The 12,793-nt window shown below is 40.4% G+C and overlaps 1 protein-coding gene across 1 annotated transcript; it reads right to left on the reverse strand.

Moving 5' to 3' along the window:
- Positions 1–7,848: 7,848 nt before the first annotated feature.
- On the reverse strand, positions 7,849–10,767 carry Strit1 (small transmembrane regulator of ion transport 1). The gene is made up of 3 exons (XM_048794097.1): positions 10,591–10,767; positions 8,036–8,134; positions 7,849–7,939 (listed from the first exon to the last, which is right to left on the reverse strand). The coding sequence occupies exons 1-2, from the start codon at positions 10,601–10,603 to the stop codon at positions 8,040–8,042; spliced, it is 108 nt and encodes a 35-aa protein (XP_048650054.1). The 5' UTR covers positions 10,604–10,767; the 3' UTR covers positions 7,849–7,939; positions 8,036–8,039.
- Positions 10,768–12,793: the final 2,026 nt, after the last annotated feature.

Raw genomic sequence — 12,793 nt, forward strand, 5'->3', positions numbered from 1 at the left:
TGTTAAAGTCAGCAGGTTGATTGGCATCTTGGCAGGTCACACCCGTCTCAGGGGCTATGCAGCTATAGCAGGTCACCCATCTCCGGTGCTGTGTGGGACCAGGCAGAGCTGAATAGGGCTCACAATGCGTTTGAGTCAGAGGAAATGTCCACTGGAAGTTCCCAAACACCAGATTCTCCTATTCACTGGGCTGTGATGCCGATGTAGTCCACACACAGCCCTTGGACGGCTCTCCACGTGTTATTTCCTGTGGAGCACAGCGCTCCCTCAACTTCTAACAGGCCACTCAGAAAGAAGTGAGAAGTTCAGATCCCCTTCTCCAATCTTCAGCTCCCCTCCCTTCAGAGGTGACTTCTCCCAGCAGTTAAGTAGCATCAGTCCAAGAGATGTGGCTACAGGACCTGACCCTGGAACCCAGGACACACAACAAGTGTTGCCCAAAAGAAACAAACGCAATCGGCAATCCTTGATGAAGAGACTGGAGGGTGGCTATCCTGAGACGTGGGAACTCTTACAGCATAGTTGGAAACAATGCAGAACACGGTCCTTTGGTGATCCTACGGGGGACAGTGGAAGAACAGTTTGGAACCAGAAGACATAAGTTCAAATCCTGATCGTACCTATTACCAACTACCAACAGGAGACACTGGCATCTCTGTTTGCCAGCTCCCTTCTGCCCAGCATGGACATGGTGACGAAATCCACTGCACAGAGTTGTAGAGCAGAATAAGTGGCAACATGTGACACAGTGAGAAGCATGGCCAGGGGGACAAGGAAGAAGAGCACGTTTCACATTAGCCGGGAGTTAGCAAGTGCTCAGCGCCCCTAGGAACGCCTCCCGTGTGCTGTGTCTCATAAGGCTGCCTGTAAAGGTAGTGTCCTGGGATTTACCACTTCACACATGCCATCAGGCATCTCCCTGGCATGCACAGTGCCACTCAATCGATGTTGGAGGAGCTCGAGTCTGGCAGGGGACCCAGAGGGGAAAGACCCACACTGAGGAGTATCAGAGAGTCCTAGTGGTGAGTCAGTGGGCACATAGGTGGCCAGAGCAGTGCTCACCAAGATGGTGCTACTGAATCTTGAATATGTTTTTCAAACTCTTCAGTTGGGTGGACTGGGAGCAGCATTTTGTTTAAAATGAACCTTGAATCCACTTATTTGCATCAGAGGCTTTCAGAATCAAGGTACATAACTTGAGTGGAATAAGAACCAGGAGACAAATAAACATCTATTGTTTAAAATTGACTCAGTCTGTAATATCTTGTTATAGCAACAGAACACAGACTAAGACAGGACCTTGCTGGGTTCTTCAGGAGAGGAGGCAGGAGCCAGGAAACTTGAAATGACTATCATCAAAGGGATACCATTATTCTCCCCAGGTTACTGAGACCAGCAAAGGGATGATTACATTTATGAGAATAAGAAGAGAAATAGAAGAGACCAATAAATAGACAAGAGCAGAAAGCAAAGAGGAAAATAAAACTGAGTGGATATGGCCACACGCTTGAAGAGGCCATCCATTCGGACACAAAGCAATCCATTTACCAAGTTGCCACTGTTGTCAGCAGGCTTGAAAGCAATTTTTTACCCCTAGCAAGATAAATGAAAAATATATTTCATGTCTATAACATGCTGATGTGATTACTGTCTATTAGAGTAGGTTAGTGTGTTTTCTAAGTCAAAATGAATCCTATCCGGAGGACGTCTTTGAGATGACGAGATGAGAGAAAATGCAAAAGGGAGCAGTTTCAGGACTTGGAACACATCAATATGCAAACCCTTAAAAATCCTATTTCCACTCACCCGCTATTTCTGGACCAATTTTACAGAGCAAGTAACCTATAAAAACTCCAAATGGTTTCTCTATGACCCTGTTTCATTCGCCATCAGGCTTCCAATCAATATCCTATTTCCTCTACTATTTGTAGGCATAATCTCCAAAAAAGAACTCTGTCGGGTGCACATCTGCATGGGGAATATTGAGTTTAGAAGGGCCTGTCTGTCCTGTCCAAGCAAATGACTGACAGTGGACCTAAATCAAGGACAATGACCAAAGCCCTAAGCCCTGGGATATGTCTGCTCTTCCATGAAAGCCACAGATCTTGTGCCCATGATTCATGCAGATGATTTGTAAGAAATTACATACCCACCTCACTTTTTCAAACCAAGAATCACTTTCAAAAGAGAGTGGAGTAAAAATAAAACATTCATCTTTTTCATTCTACGGGAAATGACTGACTCAAAATAGAATTCTTCTGCTTTCAGTGTTCCTTTCTCCCCTCGAAGGGAAACTTAGGCTAATGTATATTTATGCTTTATGTGATACTGCCTGTCCAAAATAGAAAAGAAAATAAGAAATTCAGGGAAAGTTTGAGTAACTGCAATAAGCAAGAATAAGTGTTTCGAGTACATATAAATAGAAAATAATTTTATTGCAAAAAGAAAGTGAAATTAAGGTCCATTTTACTCTGAGTAGGTGGATTTTACTGAAAGATGTTATTTCTGTTTGTGCATAAGGATCTCTCCTGTAGGATTCTGTGCTCTAGGGAATTTTCTCAGTTCTACCAAGCTTGGTAAGTCGTGAGAAGTTTCATTAAATATTTCAAAATTCATTGGAATTTATCTCTCTCCCCAGACACACTAGGGAATAAGAAGCCTTCTTCAAGAGTTTTTTTTTTAATTAATTTTATGTCCTAATGCAAGATATGTAGAAAGTAATCTTTCTCAGCTCTAAAATCCAGTATGTATTTTGAGGGGACAAGGGGGAGAAGCAGAGAGTGGAGGTGTTTTCGCCATGTAAACTGGGCATCAATGTATTTGAAACATTTCATGGACTAGCCAATTCAATGTAATCATCCTCTCGAATAATTATATGGGCATTCTGATAGACTGTAAGCCAAAGATTTGGAAATTTTACATGTGAGATTTTATGCCTTGTGAGGTCTGTATGTAATCAGTTACATGAATCTACTGTTGGAAGATCACAGATCACTTCTTTGAGAACTCCAATCCAGCTTAAATTGCCCAAGTGACACCTTTAACATTTAAAGTTAGAATATTATCATTGTGTATTCAATACTGTTTTAAGGAGAAAATAAACTGACCACGCATCTGATCCACATTTACTACTTGCCGTCTGTTAACTATATCCTCAGTCGGGAAGGTAAGAAATGTATTCACCCATAAATAGCTTAAAATTTAATGGGGAAAACATGATGCACATTTATGAAACTATTAATCCCAAAATAACATTGTGTATCATCATTATGCTTTCGTGTAATTATTAAATATAATGAAATATTACACATCACAGTGATTTTTTTCAACTGTGGATGTGGAGACATGAAACTAAATTACTTATTGTAGAAAAATTTATTTCTATTCCTGCGTAAAAACAATGTTTCAATATGTCTAAAGGACATTGAGCTCTTGAAATAATAAAATGTTTGTCAGAGGTGGACTGTAGAGACGCATGGGTGTTCTGGAGGAGGCTGGGCAACTGGTACCTAAGAAGCAAGATAGTCTACAACTTCAGCGCACTAGAGGACCAAGTGCACACGGAGAAAGCTCTTACAGATGCTGGCCGTGGGTTGCCACAATCCTGCCTGTACAGAACAAAATGCCAGGACCTGCAGGCTAAGAAAGCAAGGAAGCTGATGGGGAGGATCGATGTCGATAAGAAGAAGTAAAGAGACAGTCTGCCATTATGGGAAACGGCAAGGAGGCTCCTCAGAAACTCCAGTCGGCCAGGAGATTCAGAAATTCCACTTCTGGGTATGTGTCCAAAGAAACTGAAACCTGAAGATCACAGAAATCTACACTCCCAAGTCCATCGCAGCCCTGTTCACAGTTGCCAAGATGTGAAATCCATCTACCAGTGGAGGAAGAAAATGTGGTACATACACACAGCGGAATGCGGTCCAGCCTCAGGAAGGAGGAGCTCATGCCTGGCCACAACACGGAAGGATCTGGAAGACAAACCCTGCGCTACGGGAAATACGCCAGGAGCAGAAAGCCACCCAAACTATCTCCCAAGTGTGTGTAGTCCCAGATCATGCTGCTCACAGAAGCTGAGTAGAATGTCGGTTCATAGGGGCTGGGCAGTGGGCAAAGGGAGGGATGTGGGTCAAAGGACCCAAGATTGCAGAGATTGGAAGATATATTTGCAACATGGTAATTATATTTAATAATAATGTATTATATCTTTCAAAATTACTGAGAGTCAATTTTAAATACTCCCACCGCAGCAAATGATAGGTATGTGAGGCAATGGATCTATTATTAGCTGGATTTAGTCATTCCACAGGGTGTACAGATGTCAAAACATCACATTGCATACCACAAATATATACAATTTTTGTCAATGAAAATAAATTTTGAAAATATTCTTAAAAAGAGAAAGAAAGAGAAACCGATCTCCAGCTAGAAAGCAAGTTAAGCCATGAGGTCATGTCTTTAGCTCCAAGTAGAACTGGAGCCACGTAGTGAAGAAGTCTGGGCTTCAGAGAGTAGAAGCTGCTTAGCCTAGAGGGTCTTTTCAGTAGCTTTCAGGAGGTCCATGAACCTTGAAATAGTATCTTCAGTTTGCACAAATGTTTGAGAGTTTACAGCTCTCGCAGTTTCTCTCATTAAAAATCTACAGCCCAGATGAAGTTCAAGTGAATGAACAGACCACTGCTTAAATTAAGTCAGTAATTATGAAAAAGAAGAAAGTGGTGGTCTTGGATCCCTGAAAGTCCACATGAGCCAACTCAGAGCTGCCCATCCAGTGGGACCAGCCCTGGTGTCCAGCCTGTGCTCTGTGGCATGCACTTCCGCCATGCTGATTTCCAACTGCCAGGGAGATACTGACCAACGCCTACGTCCTTGAAAACGTGAACCAGCTTCTTCCAGCCTGGAGGAGTCGGCTCCAGAGACAAGACAGGTAAGTTCTCAGGTCTGGAGAAAACTCAAGTTAGGTCACTAATGAATATAGGTGAGCCTGCCCTTCCATGCATTTTCTCTTTAAATTTTGGAAGTATTACTTTAAATAGAAGAATATTAGGAAGACTTCTGAAAATGCTGAACTGAGTTTAAAAAACAAGAATCATGAATTAAGAAAAAAAAATCTTCTCTTACTTTTTGATGAGGAAATTAACGTCTGTAGAAAAATTAATGGAAGAGGATGAAATGGCAGAGGGTGCCAGAGTTACAAGGAAGAAATCAGGTCCCTTCTAGAGCAGTGACTCTCAAAATAGGGATCCTGCGCCAGCAGCAGCAGCATCACCTGAAACCCTGATAGAAATTAGGTTCCTAAGCCCACTCCCCAGAGCTTCTGGGTCAGACACTCTGAGAATGTGGCCTAGTGGCGTGTGTTTTAAGATCTCCAGAGACGGTGGCCTGCACTACAGTCTAGGGACCACTTCCCTAAAGCAATGGTCTCAGATTTCAGGTGACCAAGCATCCCTGGGAGAATTCATTAAAGTGCGGGCTCCTGGCCCCACCACACAATTGTTAAACCAGAAACCTCAGGGGCGAGGTTCAGGAATAAAACCAGGTTTTATTCCATTCGAAACTATTTGCATTTGTCGTGGTTTGTAACACAGAGCCACTGGGAGGAAGAAAGAAACCAAAAAAAAAATGTTTATGCACAAAAATATATCAAAGACTCTAATAAACCCTCATGAAATTATTACTCACCTTAAAAAATATAAATATTATTTATTTTTTAGTTTATTTTCCGTGAGGATAATTTAATGAAATGCCTATCATCTCCCCAGCAGATAACTCAGTATGTGTCTCTCCCAGATAAAGGTTTTTGTTTTCTATTATTATTTGCCATTGTTACAATGAATAAAATTAATAACAATTTTCTTAAATCTTTATCACAGAAATACAAAAAAGTGTCTTTTGTAGGTCCATACACCACTTTTGTTCGCTCTCTCATATTCTGGAATAGCTCCTCACCCACCCCACTTCTCAGTGCCAGGTATTTGTTAGAAAACCTGGGCTGTGAGCTTCAGTTTTCCACACTCTGGGCTTGGCTGAATGTGCAATCAGGATTTTTGTCTTGAATGGCCTGCTAGATTGATCCAGAGACTAGTTTCCCTTGAGGTACTGTGTCTGGGAAGCATGCTTCCTGGGTGGCCCAGTGTACTTGCTGCCCTATCAGGAGGCACACAAGGTCTAGTTTTAACCCTTTCTGGGCAGTGAGATTGATCAAGGGGTACAGGTATCGTCAGACTGAACTATCCAATTAAAAAAGTGCAAATCACATTGTGTATTTCCTGCCTCAGACTAGGCCAGGACTGCCATGTACGACCCCCACAGACAGCTAAGGGTCGCTGGAGTGAACTCCCTAAGGCATCAAATAAAACACAGACACACAATTTACCTTTAAATCAAGCCCCAGATGGCTCCTCTGCCCTCGGCCTCAAGTTCCCCAAATGGGAGAGTGAGGAGTCTCACTAGATGCTGGTGAGAGAGCGCGAGCACGGTTCAGAGTGGACTTTTACTGGGGGAACTCTAGATTCTTTAGAAATTTCCATCCAATGAAGGTCAAAGGGGGCAGGGTTACAAGGACAGGTGAGCATAGCTCGATCCCTGGGGATGTGGGAAGGCACGCCCCTGCACGAAGATATATTTGCATTTTCTCTACCCTCAAGATCAGGGTTACTGTCTTCAGTTACCTAAGCAACCAGAGCACAGGGTGACCAACAGTGCCTCAGCCGACCAGGAGGGGAAGCCAACACTGGTCACAGGTTATGTCAGCCTCCCACACAGGACCCCTGGCCACCTTGAGTGGAGGCTGGTCCTTCAAGACACAATGAAAGCAGGGTTCTCCTCCCCAACCGGGCATTTTCAGTGATCAGAACTATGAAACATATTTATTTTTTATAAGAAGGTAAATAAGTAGTGAGTTCATATTAATAGTTGCTATTCAATTCAAGATCACCAGGCATTTATTTGACATTTATACTGATGGTCTGACTTTCAAACCAATGATATCCATATTACCACTAACAAAAACATCACTGAACATGGTTTTAAGCTGTCTGCCTCACAACATATACAGTAAAGAAACACTGTTTTAAAGTCACTGGGGAGATTTCTGTACTCTTTGTGTCTATACCACCAACTTGATACTCTATTAGGTTTGTTCTAGCTTGTTTTAAATTGGGGGGATTACTTTTTCCTTTTCAGATTCTAAAATAATTATAGAATTAAAAAAACTGTAAAACAAAGGGCATTCAGAGAGATCCAGCTGCCAAATCCCCCCAAAATGCGGTACCTAGCCTGGTGCAATGGTCTACACCTGTAGTCCCAGCTACTGGGAAGCCTGAGGCAAGATGATCACTCAGTCCTAAAGTTCAAGACTAGTCTGGCCAACAGAGAAAGACCCTCTCTCAAAAAGTTGTTCCATTTTGGATTTGCAAAGACAGTGTGCAAACATGCTATTTCCCACATTTTCAATATGTAAGCATCTTTATTTTTTTATACCTGGTAAGTGAATAATGGCTCATCAATAGTAGTTTTAATTTAATTTTTCTTGTTATTAGCAAGAGATTAAGAGCCAAGTTTAACTTTACACTTTGTTTTCTATGAATGGTCTGTTCTTCCTTTCAGTTCATTCTCCCATATATTTTTTTTGGGGGGCAACATATTTAATTAAATTTATCAAATTTTTCCCCATTGCTTATATATGGTTAGGAGTTTGCCTACTCTCTGGATATAGAGAAATTCACCCATGTTTTCTTATAATCTTTTTTTTTAACCAATGATTTTAAATAAGTTCCTGAAGAGATGTTTATGAACCAAAGCACCAGCTAATATTCCAAACCAATAAAGTGATGCTGAACACCGCAGTTTTTTTTTTAACATGAGACACATTTATTAATCAGTCACATTCACATCTTTCTGAAGTCTTCTAAAAGATGTCAATCTGAGGTCTTCTTGCCTAAATGACAAAAAGTTCCATTAGGAAAATAGAGAATATTTCTGAAGCAATATATGCTATGAATAAACAAACCTATTCAATTGTTAAAACCCTCACCTGTCTAAGAGAAGACAACATAAATCACTATGATGCAGCCCACAATCCAGCCGATCAGGAGAAGAATGGGAACCAGAAAGTGCTGTAACGTGGACTCCGCTTAAAAATAAACAAAGGAAAATGATTAGTTAAGTCGTTTTGGTGTTAAATCTTCTGATCAAGACAATAAGTGTATGGTAATGTGAAGGGAAAATTCACTCCCTAGCATCCTGTGCATAGGTATTCTTTCTTCTGTATTAAGGATGCCTGTGGGTCAGCCCCAGCCCCTTGGAATACCAAAGGCTGTCCTTTTACAGTGTGTGACCTTGGGCAGCTCTCAGCTGGAACTTCCCTACTTGAAGGTCTAGGTGACAAGATGTGTGATACCTACCTCCTGGAGTGGTAAGGGTCAAATGGTACAATGCATGCTAGGCTTTGTCAACTCCAGGCCCCGTGGGGTTAGTGTACACAGAACACATCTGTCATTTGTGCAATGACACCTAGAGGGCTGCTTACCCAACCACCACCCGCTGTAACTCGGAGGTGGTTCCCACAAAACTGGAAATCATAATGTGGAGAAGTGTTGGAGGATTGTTCTTGGTCTCAATGACTGGCTTTATATTCCATAGGGAAAGGAAAAGGGCATACCTTACATAATCGTTTTCAAATGGAGAAAAGAGACTATTTCTTTAAACTTGTTCATTATAACAACCAGCACTGAACTGGAATCTCTAGGCAGCAATAACCCAACTCACGAAGGGAAGACGTTTGACTATCATATTTCTCTGGCCCCTCCTATTTTTATTTTTACCAGTGAAAAGCAATTTGTAAATAGTCACTGCATAAATCCTGCTCATTCAAGCAAACACTTGTGCACATACACCTTGTGGAAAGGTTCAGACAGCACAGGAAGACAGCTCAGAATCAGGGTTCAGGACTCCAATTCTTAACTGGAAAGCACAGCCCAGGTCTGCCATTAGCTACAGGGAGGCATGTTCTCTCCAAGTGCTCTCCCCACCACACCTCCCAGCACTTCCAACTGTGAAGGGCTTTTTAAACACTATTAAAATAAAGTCATCAAGAGACAAGACATTTCTAAAATTAGAACATGCTTTCATAAAAGCAAACTCTCTGAAGTTTAAAGGAACTTTAATACTTGCAAGCTATTTTTACAAGGGTCGGTGTCTCTCTTAACTGATGACTAGAGTGGTCTTCCCTTGCTGCTCTTCTCACTGTGACCTTGAACGAGGCGTGAATCAGTTAATAAGAATGCTCTTTGCCCATTGTGTGCTCTGGCTGTACGTGTAAAGCAGTAGATGCCCTTGACTCTCATTTGGACAAAAGCCTGTTCGTGAGTTAAGGGGCCAGTACAGTGAAAATATAGAACAGTAAATGTTTAACTGTTCATGTAAATGAGAATGGATTTTTGTCAGTTTCAAAGAACTTGAAAATTAATATTGATCTTTCAATTGAACACTTATAAATATTTTATGCAAGCATATTTAATAAAATTTAATAAGGCATATTTTAATGAAATTTACATTTAATAAAAGCTCTAAAAGTAAATATTCTATTACTTTCTATTCCTTGTAAGACAGTATAACTTGCCATGCATTTCAGCACTCAAATGTAACCTTAGTGTTCTTTGAGCATTGATATTTCTGGATTTTTCCTCTATGTGTAGCACTGTTTGGAAATGGGGGTACATAAGCCCCAACATACTCTGCACACTCATGTTATCAGCACAAGAGCAAAACTTCTTTTTAAATCCAGAGAGTAATTTCGAAATGCTTCTCTCTTTGTCCAGCTCTGAGCACACCACGTGGTGACCGCTGGAGGTGCTCTTAAGGGCACTGCACTGTGGGTCCAGACTGCCCAAGCCCAGACCTGCTGCCACCACTCCAGTGCCCGTGGACAGACACTAAACTTAGCCATATGTCAGTTTCCTTATCTGTAAAAGGGGGACAACGAGAAGAAACATATTGTACCAGGTCGTTGTTGGAATTAAAAGCAAAAATTCCTGCAGGTTTTTAAAGAACACGTCTTAACACAGATATATTCAGCCTATTTTATTATATTGGAGTCAATTATGTAAATATGAAAAATCTTTAAAGAGCAGAAAAAATAAATTTAGATATGGAGCTTATTAGAGATGACTAAGCCAAATTTTCTCATTTTACAGTCAGAAAGCAGGCTGGGAGAAGCCCAGCGACTCCTCCAAATTCACCTGGCCCATTAGTGATCCAGCACAGAACTTGGGTGTCCTTAACCCTGGCCCAGCACCCCAAAGACCTCACATCCAGAGAAGTATCGGGGTTGACAACTCATCTTTCAAAATGAGCATGAATAAGATTAAGCTCCTTTTATTGTCTGATTCTTTCAAAATTTGGTACAACACATAAGCATGATTTCTGAACGACATATCTATCGAATTCCTTTTTGGCAGCTACATTAAAATGGCTAATGATCCTTTAGCAGAGATACCATGTTCTTTAGAATGCAAATGCTAAGAAACACAAATAAACCCAAGTCCCCCGAATCCTTCTTTGCTAAAGAATCTGTGCCTTGGCTCTTACCTTTCCCGGCCATTCTTCCTGCTGTGGAGTGGCGCCGCGGGGCACACTTACCTCTTCCTTATTGTTATCCAGCGTCTCTTTGAACTTTAAATAGAGAGATATCTGAAGAGTGTGGCAGCTGCCCCTCTCCTGCCTGCCAATTGTCTGCAGGGTGATGTAAGTCATTGGAAAGCAGAACTCCTGCTTCTGCTTTATTCTTTTATTATGGAGGAAACAGGGGGCTCCGGGGACTGGAACACTTAGGTAAGCTGAGTCTTCCTAACGCAGAGGCATGCACATTTTTAATCCTCTTTAGATGATGAGAAGAAAATGTTCAGAAAGGGGGCACTCAGGAAAAATGACTTGGAAACTACAGACTCCATCAGGAGGGAGGGTGATACATAAGAAAGAAAGGATTTGGGAGGTGGAGAGATCTGGGTTCAAATTCCAGCCCTGCTCTTTCTGTTATGAAAACTAAGTCCTTTAACCCGGGCTTTGAGTTCTTTAATTTGAAAATGAGAATAAAAATACTTATACAGGGGAATTACATAATGGCAAAATGAAAAGCCATATGAAATCTAGACAGTTCTTTATTATATTGCAGATGCAAAAGATAAAATAAATTAAATGATGCCCCATCCTTTGAACCATCCTAAAATCAGAAATTGTTGATATAAATGTACTAGAAACTAAACAACAAAGACCCTGTGGTGTTGCCTAGATTTTCAGGGAGCAGTGATAAGCTAGTTGTTTATAATAGCGACGTTAAGAAAAAGACATTTCATTTTTCAAAGTCCGACCTGGTTTATACAACATGACCTGCACTATTCTCTAGGTTCTCATTGGAATGGCTTTAATTTGGGAGTCTGACTGGAAAAAAATCTCTCAAAGTGACCCAGTGATTAACATCTCCAAAACCCAGCCTGGGATTGAGCAGGTTCTCCAGCAAGAGACCTGATCAAAGATCTCCACAAAACTCCAAGAGTCATGTTTCCCTACAAAGGGCCACATGGCACCAATGCTCAGGTTCAGTCCAGGGTTCTCTGAACTCCTGTTTAGGCACCTGAAAAGCCCCTCTTATCCTGGATTTGCAATGACATTTCAGTTGTACTGAGCGTCCACCACAAGGCAAGGACATTGTGTGCTTTTCTACCTTAATTAATGTGAAGCCAAGATCTGGCATGTTTGTGTCATTTAAGCCAAATTGTCACACACACATCTCTCTCTCTCTCTCTCTCTCTGACCCTCTCCCTTTCCTATTTAACATTGAAAAACAGTTCCTGACTGTACCAGGCAAGCAGAGAAATAATGTATTGTCCATATTACAAAATCCCTTTCTTAGCTAGTAAATTTGGGCATTTTTCTCTATCTTAGCTAATAATATATATTAAAAAGGTTAACTGAGTGCCATAAATTGATATAGAGAAGGAAAAATTATCACTGATCTCAGTTAATATAATTTTAAATTATGTTCTTATGTATTCAGTTTAATTGATTAATAATAATAATTATGCATCTCTGAGCCACAGTGTGAGGTTGGGTGCATTCCTACCTTGTGAAATAATCTACCCAGGATATTCAAGCTGCTCATCATCTTGAACATTCATAGTTTCAAACAAATATTCATATTATCTTATAGGGAAAACATTTTTTAAATAGTGAAGTACCCCCCCCCAAAGAACACAATACACATACATACTAGAGTAAAATAATTTGCTTAAACTAAGTAGAAATAGAATGTACTAAAAGGTTTATACATTTTAAACACTCATTTCCATTTCAATTATCTTAAGCTTTCTTCTTTGATATAAAATAGACTGTTATTAACATTATTGCTATCAATTTGGGGATTGGGAACGGATTACTTTATACCTCATCATTTATTTTTCTGACTTTTCTATAGAAAGAAAGAAGTGGGGGAATTAATTCAATGGACATGAATTTCCCAGATATCAGAAAAAGGTTCAGTCAAGAATTTCATTTCCTTGGTATTTCATAAGTAAATTTTTAAAAATTTTATAATATTTATTCAGGAAAATGTTTTATTCATCAATAGACTGGTTTCACTTTGAACTCATAAACCCAAGGGCCTTTATTTGACCAATTTCTAATCTTTCTCTTAGGACAAACTATTTAAGAACATTTTCTATTTCTACTTTACATACTCTCTTAAAGGTTTAGCTATTAAATCCCTTATTCTCAAGGTGACATTAGATTCTTCTAG

The sequence above is a fragment of the Marmota marmota genome, unplaced genomic scaffold (genome assembly GCF_001458135.2).
Source record: "Marmota marmota marmota unplaced genomic scaffold, marMar, whole genome shotgun sequence".
In the NCBI taxonomy this organism is placed as follows: domain Eukaryota; kingdom Metazoa; phylum Chordata; class Mammalia; order Rodentia; family Sciuridae; genus Marmota; species Marmota marmota.